We start from the raw sequence: 21,063 nt of genomic DNA on the forward strand, positions 1-21,063 counted from the left end.
AATGCATTCATAAGTGCCTACTGAATGACCAACACATCTCAAAAATGTATATAAAGGTACCCATAATAGACAATAAGTCCAGCTAATTGTGCCAAAATATTTTTCAATATTAAAGATGAGTATATTTATAAGTGCCACCATAATGACCAGCAAAATTGCAATAATAGTATGAAAGTCTAGTGAGCAACCAGTGCTGCCACCACCACACAGAATGCTTACTCACCTTATGGCATGGACCCATACATATCATACAGGCCATGCAAGCTTGGTAAATGAATGTTGCTTCCACCTCTCATACAGCTCATCCAAGCTGTACTGTTGGTCTACTTAATTGAATAGTACCAAAACCACCAGACTGGTTATTGTACCTAAAAAAAGGAAAATCGCTCCATAGTGCAATTAATGTATTAGGGATGGTCCCTGAGGAAGTCACATGGGTTAGTGATGCAACGCGTTGGATGGAAGGCGGGTGACATGTGGAGTGTATTGTTAGCGTCTGTACTTAAAGGAGCAGTAAAGGAAAATTTTTTTTTGCTGAAATGACTGTTTACAGGGTATATAGACATAATAGTTAACTGATTCCTTTTAAAAATGATTAAAAATAGATAAAAATCAATCATATAATGTGCCTGCAGTTTAGTTTAGTTTTTAAACTAGTTTCATGTTTCTGTGAAGTACAGAGACACACAGAACCAAACAAACAAACACAGGGCAGTGTTTGTTTTTAAAATGAATCTGATTGGTTCTGAGGGGTTTTAGACACACAGTAATCACACCTTCTTGATCATGGACCACACTATTATTGGGATTTTGCCGGTCTATTTGGTGGCATTTTTAAATGTATTTGTCTTGAATATTGAAGAATATTTTGGCAAAATATCTGGACTTATTGTTCATTACGGACACCTTTATATTTTTTTAGAATGTTGTTAGCCATATTTCGATTTGCCCGCGATTCACGGAGCAGTAGCTCCGTAAATTGCACGGGCGCTATGCTAATTTGCCCTGCGTAAGGGCGCCTAATGTAAATGATCCCGCCGAGGGCGGGAATCATTTAAATTAGGCGCGCTCCCGCGCCGAGCGAACAGCGCATGCTCCGTCGGGAAACTTTCCCGACGTGCATTGCGGCAAATGACGTCGCAAGGACTTCATTTGCTTCTAAGTGAACGTGAATGGCGTCCAGCGCCATTCACGAATCACTTACGTAAACGACGTGAAATTCAAATTTCACAAGCGGGAAGGGCGGCTATACTTTAGCATTGGCTGCCCCTACTATGAGAAGGGGCAGCCTTACGCTAAAGCCGCCGTACGGAAACTCCGTACCTGGCGTGAGCTGGGCCCGGGCAAGTTTTGTGAATCGGTGATAGTATGCTAGCTACAATGGCCGCGCCCCCTAGCGGCCAACGCAAGAATGCAGCCTAAGATATGAAGGCATAAGGAGGCTTATGCCTGTCATATCCTAGGCTGCAGTCCGCGTAGCGATGTTCCTGAATCAGGGGCATTCGCTACGCGGGAGCAAAACAGCTATTGCGCCGCGCAACCTATGGTTGCGCGGGCGCAATAGCTTCTTGAATCTGGGCCACTGCTTATTATTAGGGATGAGTGGAACACCTCCCAGTTCGGTTCGCACCAGAAAATGTGAACAGGCAAAAAGATTAGCGCACATGCGAACCCTATTAAAGACTATGGGGCACAGACATTAAAAATCAAAAGTGATAATTTTAAAGGCTTATATGCAAGTTATTTCCATAAAAAGTGTATGGGGACCCGGGTATTGTCCTAAGGGACATGTATCATTTCCAAAAAAAGATTTTAAAACCACCGTTTTTCAATATATAATTTGAGTATTTATAAGTTAGCAGCACAGCAATATTTTCTGGTATTACAAAATCAGTTTCTGTTTATATTCTCTGCATGACTACATTCTGAAATACAATAACATGTCTTTATTCTTACAGGCTCCATCTAAGGACTCAATCTCTCTGTACAGCTATAAAGTAGAATCTACCATCACATCACATTTCGTCAATACCATGATACAGAGCAAAGTGGTGAACACTGCTTCACATTCACAGAGCCTCTCGTTTGATATTCAGATTCCCAAAGGGGCATTCATCAATAATTTTACCATGTAAGATTTTTTCTTAATAGCCATTTCAAGTTAACTTTAATCAGTTGTGTTGTTACTACAAAACTAATCTGGTACAAAGGCTCACCCAGGCATGGATAAATATGCTTAATAATGATATTTGAACAGAGAGTAGTTGGATTTTTCATTACTCTTTGCCCACATGCAGCCTGAAGATGTGAGAGATGGCATTTATACCTGGTTGCTCTTTCATATTGTTGTTGTATTTATTGGGGATTTAGAGATTCTTTTCTAGATCAGTCTGCCATCATACACTGGGATACAGAGGCCGATATACTGAAGGAGCTAATTGTGATTAGGACTTTTAAGGCACCGATGATAACTAAGCAGAAATATATATATAAAAAAATATTATTTTTATTGTTACAAAGTCAATATAAGGCATGAGGTTTATGAAGTAATTAGCTGACCTCATACAAAGTTTCATAGTTACATAGTTGGTTGAAAAAAGTCCATCTATTTCAATCACACATATTGGAACATTCATCTAGACATCAAGCATCACCTAATCACCCCAAATACTACATGGATTATGTAATATATCAATTATTGCCATGATGAACAAAAAGTTCCAACGTATTTCAAAATTAATCTTTTTCAGGGGTAGGAGTAGTCATATATATAAAGTGAATGTTAAACATGTTGAATCATTGGTTTGTAGTGGTGATGGGATGCGGGGGATGTTGTGGTGCATGGTCCTCTCCTGTGACTATAATTGGTGGTTAAGCTGCTATCTGCGAGATACAACTGCTGTTCTCTTTTTGTTTTGTTCAAATTTTAGTTTTGGATCTATTCCCACATCCAATGTTTATTATTTCTCAATGCTAACAAGGAATACAGTCTAGTCCCACATTTCCATTGTATGTAATCTGTAGGACAGTAGAGTTACACAGGATGGGCCAGATTCATAAACGATGTACGCCGGCGTATCTCCAGATACGGCGCCGTAATTTCAAATGTGCGCCGTCGCATCTTTACGCCGATTCACAAAGCGAGATACGTCCAAAAACATGGCTTCAGCCGTCCGACATAACTTGCCTACGACGGCGTATCGTGGGAGCATAGTTACGCTGGACGCATTCGGCGTTCCCATTATAAATATGCAAATGAGCTAGATACGCCGATTCAGGAACGTACTTGCGCCCGGCGTATTAATATACGCTGTTTACGTAAGGCGTACGACTGGCGTAACTTTACCCCTCATAATGGACGTCGGAAACGTCGGAACAGCGTCGTATTTTACGTTGTTTGCGTAAGTCGTACGTGAATGGGGATGGGCATAGGTTACGTTCACGTCAACTAAGCATTGAGCCGGTGTAACTTAGGGAGAAAATTAGATGTGATACTGAGAATGCGCGCGCATGTGCCGTTCATTAGGCGTGTCATTTACGTGGGGTCACGATTCATTTCCATACAACACGCCCCCTACCAGCCTACTTTGAATTACGCAGGCTTACGCCGGACAATTTACGCTACGCTGCCGCAACTTACGGAGCAAGTGCTTTGTGAATACTGCACTTGCCTGTCTAAGTTGCGGCGGCGTAGCGTAAATAGGATACACTACGCCCCCACAAAGATGCGCCCAGGTACGTGAATCTGGCCCAAGGTTCCTTACCATCCTGTTCTAGTTTGTTTGTCCCTTCATACATCTTTTTCCTCTGTGTATGCACATCCTAGACTGAGGGACAATCTTCTCCGTTTTATAGATGCTCCCCACTGTCCTCCCCTCTTTTATGATGTAATTACTATTGGACTGTCTGTATATTTGATTTGACTGTATCTTGTTTCTCTCCAATAAACTTGTTTTTGATTTAAAAAAAACAAACATGTTGAATCAGCCAAATTATAAAAACACAAACATCCATCGCTCAAATGGAGCTCACAAGGTTCTTCATCCTTGGGGTAAAATGGGGAGGGCCTTACACAAAGACTTAAGGAGACACACCAATGGATAAACTCTGCTTCTAGGTGTAGTAGCCAATAATTTTAAGAAGAGAGAGCCCATATCCTTCCGAGACCGTTCCACCAGAGGCATGTCAACTATTTTGTAATTAACACTCAATTTATATATTTGACTGCTCCTATAATGTGACATTTTGCCTACAAACCCCTCTTATGAAAGCATATGAAGACATTGGGGTTGATTTACTAAAGGTAAACGGACTGTGCACTTTTGAAAGTGCAGTTGCACTCTGCAAGGGCAGTTGCTCCACAGCTTAGTAAACGATAGAGAGCTCTGCTGACTTCCATCATCCAATTATGTGCAAGGAAAATTGCAAAAACAGCATTTTTGCTGACACGTGATTGGATGATGGAAGTCAGCAGAGCTCTCCATCATTTACTAAGCTCTGGAGCAACTGCCCTTGCAGAGTGCAACTGCACTTTCAAAAGTGCACAGTCCATGTGCCTTTAGTAAATCAACCCCATTGTGTTGTAAAGTGCTGCGTAAACTGTTGGCGCTATATAAATCCTGTATAATAATAATTGGAGCTTTTCAGCCGGATCACCAATTTTGAAGGGAGGGATAAGAAGTAATATCACATGAATCATTGTTGGTAAGATAGATTAAACTGCATCTGATTTTTGTTGAATCGTTGTCTGTGATCAATAACTAATTGTTTAAGATCAATAACTAAAAGGCTATATTTATAATTTTACCATGCCAGTATGAACAATATTCCATAAATATGATAATGTACTGTACATTGTTTTCATTCTTTTAAGGAATGTTAATGGAATCACATTTAGTGGCTCAATTAAAGAGAGGTCAGAGGCAAGAGGTCTGTATTCTAAAGCAAGAGCAAGAGGAAAATCAGCAGGTATACTGAGGTTAGTAACTCTGAATTAATTTTTAGTTTGTATATAATCTTTCAAGATTTGAAATCAGCAGCAAACAAGTAACAGCCAATCAAAAGATTACTGTTCTGCCCCTTTAAAAGACCTGGACCTCAAATTTTATCTTTAACAATTTGGCATAATCAAGTTTATAATAGGTGAGTTCTGGTTGTTTTCTATGTGTCATTTGGCTTATTGCTCTTTGCTTTATTACATGCCTTACATGTAATAAGGATATGTTTTACAATCATTACCAGAGGACTAGAGAGTTTTAAACATATATGTGGATCCAGATTTCACTACATGGTCACCATGTTGAGTTTTATCTACCTGGTATTGAACACAGTAAAGACAGATGTGGTATGGAAATAAAAATAGATGTGGACACAACCACTAAAATGTAATATAAGCTTTAAAGTGTTAATGTAATTAAAAACATTATTTTCACAATGTAAAAATCTGCAGATTTAATTAAATAAAATCTGGTAATCCTGCTGTGATGATTCTTGTTCAGGCACTTCATGTTTTATGATGACAATACTATGGCCTGCATCTCAATTGTTCACCTGTGTTGTCAAATGCCCTCACAAAGGCAGAGTACAAATGGGCTGAAACTGTTGAATGGAAATAATGTCTGAAAATATCTACAGTATATATATATATATATATTAAAGGGCAAAATAAATTTTTCAAAGAAGAGAATATTTTGTCTCCTTGTACTTGGTAAAGTTAAATACAATGTTTTTTTACAGGGCCTTTTATTTCCAGGCTCTGTTATGGTTCGCTAATAAAAGGATCCATAAAAAATTCTTTTTGCCTGTTTATTAAACAGCTCTGGAAAAAATGAGTCTATATTTTGTTAACATGTTAAAATTGACATTTTCTAATTTTGTTGTGGACAGAACAAATTCCCTTGATATGGAAAACTTCAAAGCTGATTTAAATGTACCAGGAGGAACCAAAGTTCAATTTGAACTTCATTATCAAGAAGCCCTTCAGAGGAAACTTGGGCTGTATGAACATGTTCTCTATCTTCAACCAGGAAGAATAGCAAAACACTTTGAGGTGAGAGAGCCTGTGAAAAAAAGAGATGGTTGCACTGAGCATTAGCTGGTATATTGTGATAACTATTTTGGTTTATATTATTTTTTCATTTTTAGGTGGATATCTATATCTTAGAGCCAGAAGGTATCAGCACTGTCAATGTGGTGAATTCAGTTTCAGATAAGTTTTCTAATCTCGTAAAAGTTGACAAGAATGATAAGAAGGTAATATCAGAATTCATCACATTTTTTTATCTAATACTGTATTTAAACTTTACTTGCTGTAAGTGCTGTAGACCTTAACTGTAACCGTAAGGCAACAATCAAAAAATGTTCAGTTCATAATAAACTGTTAAAAAATTAAAAGTACAAAACTAATTATTGACAAAATTAGAAGCAAACCAGGTTTCCTTTCATGCAGCAAACAAGCATTTACGACCAATGCACCTGTAGTACTGGGCAGCCAACTGTGTCAGGTTGACAATGTTTCTGAGACAGATTTAGCACTGTAAATGAGACAGATATTCACTTTAAACAAATGTACAATTTAGAAGTGGGCAGGGTCAGATTTTATTTTATTATAGTGCAGTACAGAGCAGCTGAAGCAGAAATGTGTTCTTTAAATTACCTCCCTACTAGACTGAAAATCTCTTGCGCATGCAGCTCTGCATGCTAATCAAAAGAAATTGCAATTTTGTGTATTAAATATTTTATTTGTTACTTTTCTGTTACCTTTTACTGGGTATTGAAGCAATGGTTATGTATGCAGGGCCCACAGATGCTCCTTTGGAAGGTTACATCACTGGTACCTTCCAGTTAGATATTCCGTACATTACAAAATCATACACGATTATGAGGGGTAAATGTTTATGTTTTAGTTCTTTAGATGACATGTAACTTCACATGATAAAGGTGGTAGATACAAAGCTATTTTTGAATTAATTAAATCATGCAAGATTTTGTTAATTCATTCATCAATCTGTTTATGCCTTTACTACTGTTTATGGGTGTCGTACGAGCGCTGTAGATAAGGAAAGAAGTGAAAGCATTCAAGGCTTGAAGTGAAAAGTATTTTTTTTTTTATTATTGTCTTTCCCCAGCATTTTTAAAGGTGTCTTTACCTTATTTTTTACAGTCTGGTTTACAGTCTACTTAAGCTGTAACCTTGTAGTGAATTTGTCTCAAAATCAGTTTCACTGCCCCTTTTTAGCAATGACTTGCTGTGTGACAGAATTTATACATTCCATCCGCCCCCCTACGATTTTTCTTAGTCTGAAATTTTTATTTTTTTTGAGTTTGGTAACTGACTTGAAATTTGATGAATGATGATCTTAAGTCCTGAAATTGTTTTCTCAAAACCCATACAAGCTGCTTTCTCGTTGGGCTTCAGAAAACAAGAAACCCACTTGGTGGACTTTCTTGTATAGCCCAGTAGCTTTAAAGTATCCCAATTTCTGGTAATGATGTTTTATCCACCTGGGAATTGGGCTTCAAACCTCTGTTACTATCCACCAGGCTTTGGTAAAAAAAAAAATACTTAAGTTTAAATTCTAAAGTGAAGTTCCCGTTAGGGGTGTCGGAGAGGTTGATGCACTCCGGATATCTTATCCTTTAATTATTCTAAGTAATTTAATCTGGTACACTCAATTAGTTTTATCCCTTATATAACTTATTGTGTGATAACGCTAGACCTAGGAATTCCTTGATATATGAAAATATTCTGTTTCTCTTTCAAGTTTAAAGTATTACTTATAGTATAGTCTTTTAATTTAGCTTATGTGAACTGCCTTACTTTCACCACATGGTGTAGAGCATATAGGATGGATAGATATAAGTGGCAGTTAATAAGACAGGAATGATTATTATGAATTGAAATGTATTTAAATTATTATATTTCTGCGTGCTATTGACTTATTTCTTGCTAATTTAATACAAATGTATGTATTTATTTTATTGAAAATAAACTTAAATTTGAATGAAAAAAATTCTAAAGTGAAACTGCGAAAGTCAACATTAATTAATTTTGAATCTGTGCCAGATATTGCCAAAGTGTGTAATGTTTTATATTTGACAGTTACATCTGTTTTTTTATTTTATTTGAGTATGAATAGAAATCTTCAGGGTGGAAAAAACATTTTTGAACCTGGTATTTTTTTCAGTTGGTTATTAATAAATGATTTCATTTTGTACAAAGTATACCTTCATTTTTATATATAATTGAATATATAATTTACTATAAAATTTTGAGTTTGACATATATTTATGAGTCATATGAATTGTGAGGTGTTATACCCTAAGTCTGTAAGACAAGTATTTATTTAAAGATGTAAAAAAGTAGATGATCCATGTTGGTATTCTTTCTGTTTTTGTTATTCATTTTAATAATTACATTTATACTGCCACAGGCTCACATATCCTTCAGACCAACTGTGGATGAACAGCGTGAGTGCCCCATCTGTCCAACTACTGCTGTGGATGGAAGACTCAGCGTGAAGTATGATGTTAACAGGGAAAAAGCCAGCCAGCTCCAGGTAGCATCCTAAATCTGAGAAGAAAATTTAATCTCAATATGTATAAAACGTGGGCGATGTTTAGAAAAATATTTAACAACCTTAGCTCTCTTTTGGCCTGCCATGTGTATTCTAAACATAATTCCTAAATTGCTAACATACATCGCAACCTGTTGAAAAACCCTAATCTTTACACACACAATTGAAAAAGCTTAGTGTCATAAGTACTTATAGTAAATATACTGTATGACTATAATACAAATGTTTTGTAAAATAAGTATTAGGAAAATATTGGCACATCTCCTTCATCTTTAGTGAAATCGATGAGAGCACTAATAGAAATATTTGTCCTGAACTGGGAGAAATGCACCCTGTTTCCTTCCAAAACCTTGCTACCTCCTATCCATAAGGTAGAATGCAGAGGGATTAATTTTCATTGATGACTTAATTAGGAAAGGAAATATAAAAAAATTCCTTTTAGGGGCACTCCATTTTGTAATATGGAGGTGTTGCCCATTGCTAAAATATCTTATAATAAATAATAATGTTATAAAATAAATATAACAAAAACTATTGTAAATGTCATAAAAAAAATTAAAACATATAGGAAAACATAACACATAAATGTGCAATGAAGTGAAAAAGACAACATCAAAGTCTCCAATATAGAAAAGTGTTATATAGAAAAATCCCAATAATGCTTCTACCAAGCTCTTCTTGTAATAAATTGTCCAGTGCAATTAAATTAACACCTTCCCACCCAGCCAATAGCAAATTGACGGCCCAGTGGTTGTTTAGATATCCTGAATAGGCGTTACATGACATCCTGTCAGGTTATGCCGATTGCACACGGCTGCAGGGCCACGCAGCGGCACGATCTGTCACCAGCCACGTCAACAGGACATGGCCGATGACCGATCTGAGAACTGGCTCGCTGCCAATACCATGTGATCACCGTGACATATCACTGCAAGTCACATGACAGTTTTAAATATTAGATGGGTTCCCTTCATGCCATCCATTGAATACAACTGTGTTGCTAGCTGTGATGGTTAAGTGTGATCATATAGCACAGACAGGGCCAATCACAGCCTATGTGGAGAACGTGATTAGCTCTGGCCAATTTTACAGCTAATCAAAACAAAACAGACTGAAATGAATCAGTTTTATTCAGTAAAATGCTTGCTTATAGCAATGTAATGCATTGCAATATGCAAACATAATGTGTAAAAAAAAAAAAAAAAATCCAGATCACTTCCCCAAAGTAGTACAATGTTACTATGGTAACATTATATTGCTCTAGTCATGGTTACAAAAAAAAAATCACACATTTACAGACTAAGTATTTGGTTTTGGTTTATTAATTAATTAAAATCTGGTAAACCTGCTTTGAAGATTCTTGTTCAGAATGGTTTATTTTCACCAAAGAAATGTAGCAGGATACACTTTGACCTAAATTTATCAAGAGAGATTATTTATCTGCTAAATTGTATAGCCTATTTTTGTTTATTTAGCAAAAAAAAGTAAAAAAAACCCAATGGTGATTAAATACCACCAAAAGAATGCTCTATTTGTGTAAACAAAATGATAACAATTTCATATGGGTACAGTGTTGCATGACCGTGCAATTGGCCATTCAAAATGCAACAGCGCTGAAAATTGGCCTGGGCAGGAAGGGGATAAAAGTGTCCAGTATTAAAGTGGTTTCAAAGTAATTGATAAAGTGTCCCATGCAAAGAAATCATCCATATATGAAGTGAAAAATGTGCAGGAAGGAACACTGCTGTCCTTGCAAACTCCACCATAAAATGTGTCCTCCGCCCACAATAGTACTAAATCACCCACCAAAGAGAATGGCTGGTAAACTGGAAAAAAAAAACCCCAGCGAACTTTCAAACAGAACCTACATTAGACCAGCAAAGATTCCATGCATAGCATCACAGTGGATCTCATGGAATGATCCCTATAATTGCCATAATAGGGAAGAGAGAGCTCCCATAGTGTAAGACTGCATATTATTATCCTTAAAAAAGCAATTACCATAAACGTACATAAATAATGCCACAACTGACACTAGTGAAGCGCATTCAATCTTATTACTAGACTGGCTTCCAAGCTGCAAGCGCAGACCTGCCATGCGTGATGATGTCACGTCCAAAGGTCCCTACCCAACGCGTTGCATCTCCCGATGTGTTCCAGGGTTGGATTGTGCTGTACATCACCACTACGTTATTTATAAAATAGCACAATGTAGACATACTAAAAAACAAATCAATTTTAAAAACACAAAAGCAGTATATATATATATATATAATGGGAGAAAAAGACATTTAAAAACAGTTTACTTTTTTGAAATACTGCACTGAAGCAGAATATTAGTGTCACACCTAAGGCAGCACTCCAACCTAAAAATTCTACTGCAGGATTATATGCACAAAATAGATTAAAGTGGCAGTCTATGCACACTCAAGGCGGCACTCCAAGCTAAATGTATGCACAAAAAAGGGGGTTAAAGTGGCACTCTAAAGTCAGCAACTAATAATAATAAAAAACAAGAAAATAAAATGAGAATAAAAAATTTGTCAAAAAACTGTTCAAATCAATATCGATGTCAATGTCATCTGGTTGTAATGTGTCCAATTAAAAAAATCCCTTTTGTTTCCCTAGAAACCTCATTCATTAAATACTTCCCCCCTCCAATCATTCTTAATCCTATCTATTGCATAGAAGACCAATAACCTGGGATCATTACTATGCTTCTCTCTGAAATGTCTACACTATGTTTCTTAAAGCCATTTATTGTATTATTAACATGTTCTCCTATCCTTGTCTTTTATTTTTGGGTGGTCATTCTCACATATTACAGCCCGCAAGGACATTCTAAAATGTAAACTACGTGAGATGTGTCACAAGAAATTAATCCTTTAATCTCATATTCCCTAGTTCTTGTAGACCTAAAAAAAACTCCTCTTTTTACTTTTTACTCTTCGTGGTTTTAAATATTTTGCACCTATTACAATTAGAGAAGCCTTTTCCTTTAAAAAAAAAACTACCTGGGCATTTTTGGAGGATCTACAACATTATGAACCAGTCTTGTTCTTAAGGACCTATTTCTTCTATAAATTAACCCCAGATTCTTGGGGAGTCATTTTTTTTAAAAACCTCATCCTTCAATAAAATCAGCCAGTGTTTTTTTATAATGTATTTTAAAGCAGGGAGATTCTATTCTTTTCAAAAACTTTTTCCCTAGAATTTTCTAAAAGGGTCCTATTATACCCCTTTTCTAAAGATTAATACATTAGTCTGATTAAAATAATCCGAGACAGGATCAACATTTCTTCTAATTCTGGTAAACTGACTATTTGCTGTATTATAAATGTATTTCAGATAATGACAACTTTTGTCTTTGACTAAATTTGCCACACAGGGAGAAAAGGGGGGAATTTAAACTAGTTTTAATATATTTATTAGATAAGTGAAAGAGCTGTCATTGCAATCAACCACTTGATTGGGATCCTAACATAACAAAAAAAATATTTTATGGTTTTATCACAATACCTGATTTCACCAGATAACAGAGATGCAGATGAAATCTCTAACTGCAGTAATATACACCAAGAGCTACCTAGGAGTTCTGGGGTGGGTCACCCTTCTGATTTACTACAAGGAGATATCAGAAACAGCCAATGGCTTTCCAGTTTTCATTTAAATTATCTTTAGAAAATGAGCCATATACGTACATGTTATGTCAGCAGACCTTTAACACCTTACTGGTGCCTTGTTGTGTAGCTTTTGACAAACAAAACATACATTTGGGACAGTACTATGCCTTTTGTATTTATTTTCTATCAAAAATATATAATATCTTGAGAAAAAAAGAAATAATATTAAATATATTAAGACATATGGGGCCAAAAATCTTATAAAAGGGACTAGAGAAATAATTGTGAAGATTATGCCACAGCCCACCACAATGGTACATGCTAACACAATGTTTCTATTATTTCTCTATATTAGGTGTTCAATGGATATTTTCTCCACTTCGTTGCCCCAGAAAATCAGCCTCCACTTCCAAAGAATATTTTATTTGTTATTGATGTCAGTGGTTCCATGTGGGGAATTAAGATGAAACAGGTAAGTGTAAAATGAAGAGAGAGTTTGTGGAACTTTAAATGAAAATAATAGCACTAAAGCTGTGTACACACGATCAGTTTGTCCTTCGGTGTTAAAAAATAGAACATGTTTTAAATTGTTTCTATGGATAAAAAGACAATAGAAAAATCTGATCGTCTGTGTGGAACTCCATCGGAGAAAAATCCACACATGCTCAGAATCAAGTCGATGCGTGCTCGGAAGCATTGAACTTTTTTTTCAGCTCGTCGTAGTGTTTTCCGTCACCGCGTTTTGGCACTGTCGGAATTTAGTCTGATAGGGTCAGATTCAGAGAGATTTACGCCGATGTATCAGTAGATACGCCGTCGTAAGTCCGAATGTGTGCCGTCGTATCTTTGCGCTTATTCTTAAAATGAGATATGCCTCACTGTTGCCAAGATATGACCGACGTAAGTCTCCTGCGGCGTCGTATCTTGGGTGCATATTTACGCTGGCCGCTAGGGGCGTTTACATTGATTTACGCGTCGGATATGTAAATGAGCAAGATACGCCGATTTTACGTTGTTTACGTAAGTCGTACGTGAATGGGGCTGGGCGTAAGTTAGGTTCACGTCGTACGCATTGAGCCGTCATATCGTAGGGAGTATTTGCGACGTGATTCTGAGCATGCGCGCGCATGCGCCGTACAAACGGCCCTTCATTTACATGGGGTCACGGTTAATTTAAACGTAACACGCCCACTACCTGCCTACTCTGAATTAGGCAGGGTTACGCAGGCCCATTTTCGCTATGCCGACGTAACTTACGGCGCAAGTGCTTTGTGAATACTGGCCTTGCCTCACTATGTTACGTCGGGGTAGTGCAAATGGGATGCGCTACGCCTGCCAAAAGATACGCCGATCTCTCTGAATCTGGCTAATAGTGTGTATGCAAGACTGATGAAAGTCAGATTCATCCAATATCCGACGAAAAAATGTCCATTGCAAGGGAGCTAAATCTATAAATCTAAATCATATTACCACAAGGAAACCCCACCATCGTAGCAGCTGAGAGATATGAGGGCAGGGTGTAATCCTTCTCTCCCCCTCCATCCTCTTTCCAAGTGTCCATGTGAAATAAAATATCATGAAATTTACATTTAAAGCATGTTTTTAGACCAATTTGTTGTGGGTTTTTTTTCCAGACAGTTGAAGCAATGAAAGCTATTTTGGATGACCTTCGTCCTGATGACCAATTTGGTATTGTTGACTTCAACCACAATATTCGATGCTGGAAGGATGAGCTTGTTTATGCAACACCCACTGAGAAAGATGGTGCCAAGCAATATGTTCAGAATATACAGGCTATTGGAGGTAAAAGCTTGAATTAAAGGAGTTCTGATGTTAACTGATGTCATCTAAAACTCAGTCTAAAACACTTATTTTTTGCACTGTTGTCTTTCTCCAATCTCTTTATCATCACACATTAACCACTTCCCGACGGCCGTACGACTATTGACGGCCGCAGGGTGGTTCTACTTCTCTGGGGCGCCGTCAATTGACGTTCGCCCCTTTCCGCGTTCCCCATGCGCGCTCTCGAGCGTGCAGCGGGGAACTTCTGTGCTGGCCGTGTCCCTTGGACACAGCCAATCACAGATCGCCGTGAACGGCCAATCGGAGTTTACATATGAGATCATTTCTCATTGCCGGCTCTCACAGACAGCGGTGCTGTCAGGGAGAGAGGAGACCGATCTGTGCCTCTTGTACATAGAGACACAGATCGGTCACCCCCCCAGTCACCCCCTCCCCCCACACAGTTAGAACACTATATAGGACACACATTTAACCCCTTCCTCACCCCCTAGTGTTAACCCCTTCCCTGCCAGTCACATTTATACAGTAATTAATGCATATTTATAGCACTGATTGCAGTATAAATGTGAATGATGCCAAAAATGTGTCAAAAAATGTGTCAAAAGTGTTCGATGTGTCCGCCATAATGTTGCAGTCGCAATAAAAATCGCAGATCGCCGCCATTACTAGTAAAAAAATAAAAAAAAAATAATAATAATACTGTCCCTTATTTTGTAGGCGCTTTAACTTTTGCGCAAACCAGTCGCTTATTGCGATTTTTTATTTTTTTTGTAAAAATATGTAGAATACGTATCGGCCTAGACTGAGGATAAAAAAAAATAAAAAAATTGAGCTATTTATTATAGCAAAATTGTCGCTCTATTTTTGTTTATAGCGCAAAAAATAAAAACCGCAGAGGTGATCAAATACCACCAAAAGAAAGCTCTATTTGTGGGGAAAAAAGGACGTCAATTTTGTTTGGGAGCCACGTCGCACGACCGCGCAATTGTCAGTTAAAGCGACGCAGTGCCAAATCGCAAAAAGTCCTCTGGGCAGGAAGGGGGTTTAAGTGCCCAGTAAGGAAGTGGTTAAAGAGACCCTGTCACTATACCATTAATTTGAACAAAAATACCCCCATACGATCATATATGAGGAACAGCTGGGCCAGCAAGTTACTCCCAGAAGTGGAGAGGACTATGACATGCAAGTATGAAGGGAGTTGTTCTGGGGAATTGACTACTTAATTTTTCTAGCAAGTTAAAAGACTCTCTTATGTGTATTTGAATAGCCACAGTATAGAAAAACAGCTATGTTCACCAAACCTCAGGCCGGACTCTACTATATCCACTTGACCTCTGAAAGATTTACCCCCCTTTCTGACCAGGCCATTTTGTGCGATACGGCACTGCGTTACTTTAACTGACAATTGCGCGGTGATGCGACACTGGACCCAAATAAAATGTATGTCCTTTTTTTCCCCACAAATAGAGCTTTATTTTGGTAGTATTTGATCACCTGTGGATTTTTTATTTAGTGCGCTAGAAAAAAAGAATGACCGAGAATTTTTTTTTTTTTAAACATTATTTTTAACTTCATGCTCAAAAACACGTCCAATAAAAATGTTTTAAAAAATCTAATACTTTCATCAGTTTGGGCCAATATGTATTTTGCTACATATTTTTGGTAAAAAAAATCCAACAAGTGTATGTTGATTGGTTTGCTCAAAAAAAGTTGTAGCATCTAAAAACTATGGGATATTTATGTTTATTTTGTATTTATACTAATAATGGCGGCAATCAGCGACTTATAGCAGTACTGCAATGTTGTGGCAGACAAATCGGACACCTAACACTTTTGACGCTTTTTTGGGGACCAGTGACACTAGTGATCAGTGTTAAAAATATGCACTGTGACTGTACTAATGACAATGGCAGGGAAGGCGTTATTATCAGGGACAATCAAAGGGTTAATTGTGTGCCTAGCTAATATTTCAGTGTAGTGGGAATGCAGGATCCATGCCTTGTTTACTGCAATTCTATGTGTGTACCGAACGATCAGCTGGGGTGCCGGCAAACATCGGGACCGTGGGATCCACTGATCAGCTCATGCTGTGTAAAATCACAGTGGGAGTGAACCGCCCCCGGTATGCACTCGCACCTGATACCCGAAAGTGCAGAATCACACATATATATATATATATATATATATATATAAATATATACACACATGATCCTGCGCAGCGCGGCCACCCTGTAGCAGTAAATCTGCTATGGGGTGGTCAGCAAGTGGTTAACATCTCACTTTTTTTGTACACAGTGCTACACTAAAATAGCTAGATCAATACTGAGGAACTAAAATTTAGAAGTTGTGTCAAAAACAACAAGTAGAGAGCAAAGGACTAGTCACCAAAATTAATATAAGAAAAAACTGCGCTAACCAGAAAAATGTATAATCAGGTGTAAAAACCAGAAGGCTGCAATTACGTGATACAAACACAAATACACATGGAAAAAGAGAACTGCGCCAACTAATAAATATACTCAGCAAGCAAGGCAGGTATAAATATAACAGAATGAATAAAAGTCCAAAAAGAAGTAGAATATTGAACGGACACCTCAGATATTGGAAACAACACCCAGGTGCACTTGACATCCGTGGAAACCACCACCACATGGAAGGCAGCTTACCAGATTGCAGATAAACAACAGCAGTGTATAATGATCCAACGGCAAGATGGAACAAGGGTGAACAGAACCACAGTGGGGTTATCCTCAAAATGTGAAGACTCAGATCCGTATCAGGCGACCGATCCGTGGGTCATAACTCTGATGGCAAAGGAACTGGATCCTCCTCGCTCACTCCTGCAAGTCTGCTGCCATTTCTTTCAGTCTCCCTCCAAGACTCAGCTTCCTCCTCCTCCGACCGCTGTTCCAGCAGGAGGTGGAGGAGGATCCAGTTCCTTTGTCATCGGAGTTATGACCCACGGATCGGTCACCTGATACGGATCTTCCAAAGATACACTTTCCCTTTTCCCTTGTTGACTTTTTATGTTAAACAAACTTTTTATTTAAAAATAATTATTATTGTTCGGTGAAATCCTGTATCCCCATTATTTCTACTCTGTGTTATACAACAACATTTGCTTGCCTGATGACTGAATTATTTCTCTAATTTTCTAGTGGTAACACAGAATAGAATTTATTGTTTACAACATATGCAACCTAGATACAATTTTGTCTGGAAACAAAATAAAGTTATTGAAATAACATACAAAGCAGTAGTGGCATTAATATATCTCTCTCCAAATCTTGTGAGACTAGCAGTCATTGGCAGAAGTGCCTTAGATCTCACACCGCAGATATACAACAATGAGGCTACACATATAAGATAGCAAATCTTGATTTTTTTAATTCAGGTCCAATGTGATGCTTGATGTGGGATATTTAACATTAAACATTTTGGCACACAATAATTTAGTTTCTATATCACCATTAATTACTTAATTTGGAAGGTTTAAGTTTAGAGGTATGTTCAGAATAGGGTAAGGGTGTAGTTACATTTTTTGTTAAATTGCATTGCTTGCAAAATGGAAGACTGTATTTCCGTGATTAACATCTTATTGCCACACAGTACCTAAACAAAATGTCAAAAGTTATCAAGAATCATCTTGGGGCTTAGAAAAGATTTATATACATTAGGAGAGACTCATATGTTAGTAACTATTTAATAAATATCAGCTGTCATAAAATGTAGTGTATACTGTCAATGTGTATATGTCAAAGTAATATTTAATGCTAATAATTTTAACAGGTACTAATATCAATGAAGCCCTTCTTAGAGCTATGTTTATACTGAAAGAAGCCAATGACCACAAACTGTTGGAACCAAACTCCGTTTCTTTGATTGTGCTGGTTTCAGATGGGGATCCAACTGTAGGTAAGAGCGCATTACTGTAAGTGTGTAAATAAAGTACACACTGAGCAAATGAGCAAGTATATATTAATCACTTCTATAGTATTAGCTGTATATGATCATATTCACAACTATGAGTTAATGTGCTATAAATGACAAGGCTATGATTTTAAATGTGCTTTGTTTTTTACACTTGACATGTCTATATCCTCCTTCAGCATAAAGAATGCATAGAATGAAAATTCTGGACAGTATTCATAATACAGATCATTTTATGGTCAACACATTGTTTATACGCAGTTTTGACTTGAAAACAAGTCACCTTCATGATGCCAATTGATTTTTTAATTTGATTACTCTGAATCCTATGTTAAACGTATTTATATTGACTGTTTCTGTCTAGGTGAACTGAAACTGTCTAAGATTCTGAAGAACGTTAAGACAAATAATCGTGATGAGTTCTCCCTTCATTCTCTTGGGATTGGATTTGATGTAGACTATGACTTCTTAGAAAAACTTGCTCAGGAGAATCATGGATTAGCTCAGAGGATCTTTGGAAATAAGGATACAGCTGCTCAGCTTAAGGTATGTTGACTTTGCATTGCCTTTTTGGTCTTGTGAATCCTGGAAGAAATAATTATAATCTCATCCTTCATTATTCTGTGATGCCATATTTACTTTGAAATATGTTTTTTAGAATATTTTCTCTAGTTCCCTTAAAAGAGTTGTATAGAATCATAGAAAAAGGGACTGTAGAACAAAGGCCAAATCATCCATTGAGTCTGCCCATTTATTTATTTTTTTGTTTGTTTTAATTTATAAATGTTAACGTTTTTTATTTTTTTGCTTATAGTTGAGTTATTTAGTTTGATTTTTTATCTTTTAGCATAGTCCTATTTTTGTCTTTAGTTTAGTCAAGATATGTTTTATGGTGCTTACAAGTATAGTACTAATTTCAGCCATCACATCTAATTATAGTCAGTTTGGGAAACAATAGAGTGTATGAATGTAACTCCCAACCTTGTCAGCCATCACCTAACCAAGAAGAGATAAAATGTATTAGCCATTGGGTTTTTCCAGACAATCATACACTGTATAGTTTTGTAGTGTGATATACTATCACCAGGGTGTTTAAATAAAGTTTCCTTCTTGTATATAAGCACAAACATGCACTCCAGGCTGAACTGAACCGCAATTTGTATAAAAGATCTTTTGGTGGTGGGAATATGCCTGTATTTCCAACATCCATCTAATATTTCTAGGTGGCGTAAGAGGTAGGAAAATAATTTTTACAATATAGTAACTCCTAGTATTGGTAGAAATGTATATGTGGGACATTAGTTGATAGTAAAAGAGAACATATGCAAAACAGTTTTGAAAATCGAAGATTTACCACATTTAAAACTATTTAATTGTTTGTTGTAGGAATTTTATAAAAAGGTTTCCACTCCGCTGCTGAAAGACATTATTATCCAATACCCAACAGCTGGCATTTCAGATGTGACTAAAAGCCGCTTTCACCACTATTTTGGAGGGGATGAAATTGTTGTTGCTGGTAAAGTTGACACTGATCAGACATCAAAGGTTGAAAGCTTCATCGAGGCAACATCCGCTGTAGGTTTTCAATGCAAATCAATTTATTGTCTGCCATTAATGCAAGCTATTCTTTTTGCTTATTGTTTGTTTTTTACTTAGTTTCTCTATAAAGACCACTGGAAGGAAATATTGTAAAAACGTTGTAGCTGCGGTAGCTGTGTGCCCCCTTAAAGGCATCTGTCAAGTCAAGTGCTACCTGCAATAATTCTTACTAGCATTTATAATTCAGGAATATATATGAGACACATAAGGATAACTTCATATAGTACTTTTTGTGTTTTTTGATGTTATTCTTAATGCAGTCATGTGGATATCTTTTTTTTTTTTTTTTCTTTATCAGAAAGATGTTTATTGAGTCAGAAACAAAGACAAACAAACAGTACAACTTTACAGTGCACAGACAGAGGACAGCATAAATGAATAGATACATGTCCCTCACTTCACCCACAGTCATCATCCTTCCCCCTCCAACAAATATACATGTCATCCCACCCTAATACCATTAATACAGCATACAAACCCTCGTGACCTCAGATTTGCACCCGTTTACAGACACCTTAGGCCTCGTACACACGGTCGGTTTGGTCCGCTGAGAATGAACCGAAGTTCAGTTTCATCGGACCAAACCGACCGTGTGTATAGGCTAGCGGTCTGGTTTCCTTCGGTCCAAATTTTCTAAACATGCTTCAAAACCGAACCGCTGGACCGCTGGGCGATCGGACCAAACTGATGGTTAGTACAGAAAAGCATCGGTTCAAAACCCGCGCATGCTCAGAATCAAGTCGACGCATGCTTGGAAGCATTGAACTTCGTTTTATTCAGCTTGTCGTGTGTTTTACGTCACCGCGTTCTGACTCGCTCAGATTTTGGACTGATGGTGTGTACACATATCAGGCCGTCAGGCCACTTCAGAGGTGAACTGCTGGAAACGAACCGACGGACCAGTCTCATCGGTTTGGTCCAACCGTGTGTACAAGGCCTTAGAAGTCTAGTCATGACAAGTTCCCTGGGACTCAAACCCGGCGCATCCAGCCACAACTCCCATATTCTCTCAAACCTGCCAGGACACCCTCTATGCTGATAAATATGTTTTTCCATCACTAACGCTTTTCCCACGTGGGTAACCCATGAGGAATGAGTTGGCGGAGAGGCAGACTTCCATCCTATTAGGATTAATTTCCTAGCCTGAAACAATGTTCTGGAGACAGCTATCTTAGTCATTTCCTCGGGAACTACATCCTCGGATATCTTTACATACTCTTGCTTCTCTTTCTACTCGACCCTCAGGACAGGTGCTGATACCTGTGCCATTCATTGGTGACCAAGGTAGACGATTGTGCTCTGCAGTGTAATGATTGTGTTTCTCTCTAATGATTGGTACCTGGTACGGTCAAAAGTCTTCCTTTTGCAACAGTTACCAAGCAGTGTAGGAAGAGTGTTAACTAATCTTCAGGCAGAAAGTGTATTTTGAATACAAGAATGGGAATAAGAAGAATGGGTCCACAGCAACATTACTAGACATTTTTATGGTCACATGGTGAAGTTTAAAGCTATTTCAGACAAGATATGTGCTT

The 21,063-nt window shown here is 37.5% G+C and overlaps 1 protein-coding gene across 1 annotated transcript in view; it reads left to right on the forward strand.

Annotated features, from left to right (window-relative positions):
- ITIH2 (inter-alpha-trypsin inhibitor heavy chain 2) overlaps window positions 1-21,063 on the forward strand; it is a 75,540-nt gene that overhangs the window by 25,892 nt on the left and 28,585 nt on the right. The window contains exons 4-13 of the mRNA XM_040343347.1: window positions 1,959-2,131; window positions 4,874-4,978; window positions 5,887-6,049; window positions 6,145-6,252; window positions 8,433-8,558; window positions 12,555-12,671; window positions 13,834-14,002; window positions 17,792-17,917; window positions 18,297-18,478; window positions 19,319-19,507. Of these exons, the coding sequence (XP_040199281.1) occupies window positions 1,959-2,131; window positions 4,874-4,978; window positions 5,887-6,049; window positions 6,145-6,252; window positions 8,433-8,558; window positions 12,555-12,671; window positions 13,834-14,002; window positions 17,792-17,917; window positions 18,297-18,478; window positions 19,319-19,507 (1,458 nt within the window). The remainder of the gene's footprint in view (window positions 1-1,958; window positions 2,132-4,873; window positions 4,979-5,886; window positions 6,050-6,144; window positions 6,253-8,432; window positions 8,559-12,554; window positions 12,672-13,833; window positions 14,003-17,791; window positions 17,918-18,296; window positions 18,479-19,318; window positions 19,508-21,063) is intronic.

The sequence above is a fragment of the Rana temporaria genome, chromosome 3 (assembly GCF_905171775.1).
Source record: "Rana temporaria chromosome 3, aRanTem1.1, whole genome shotgun sequence".
Taxonomy (NCBI): Eukaryota; Metazoa; Chordata; class Amphibia; order Anura; family Ranidae; genus Rana; species Rana temporaria.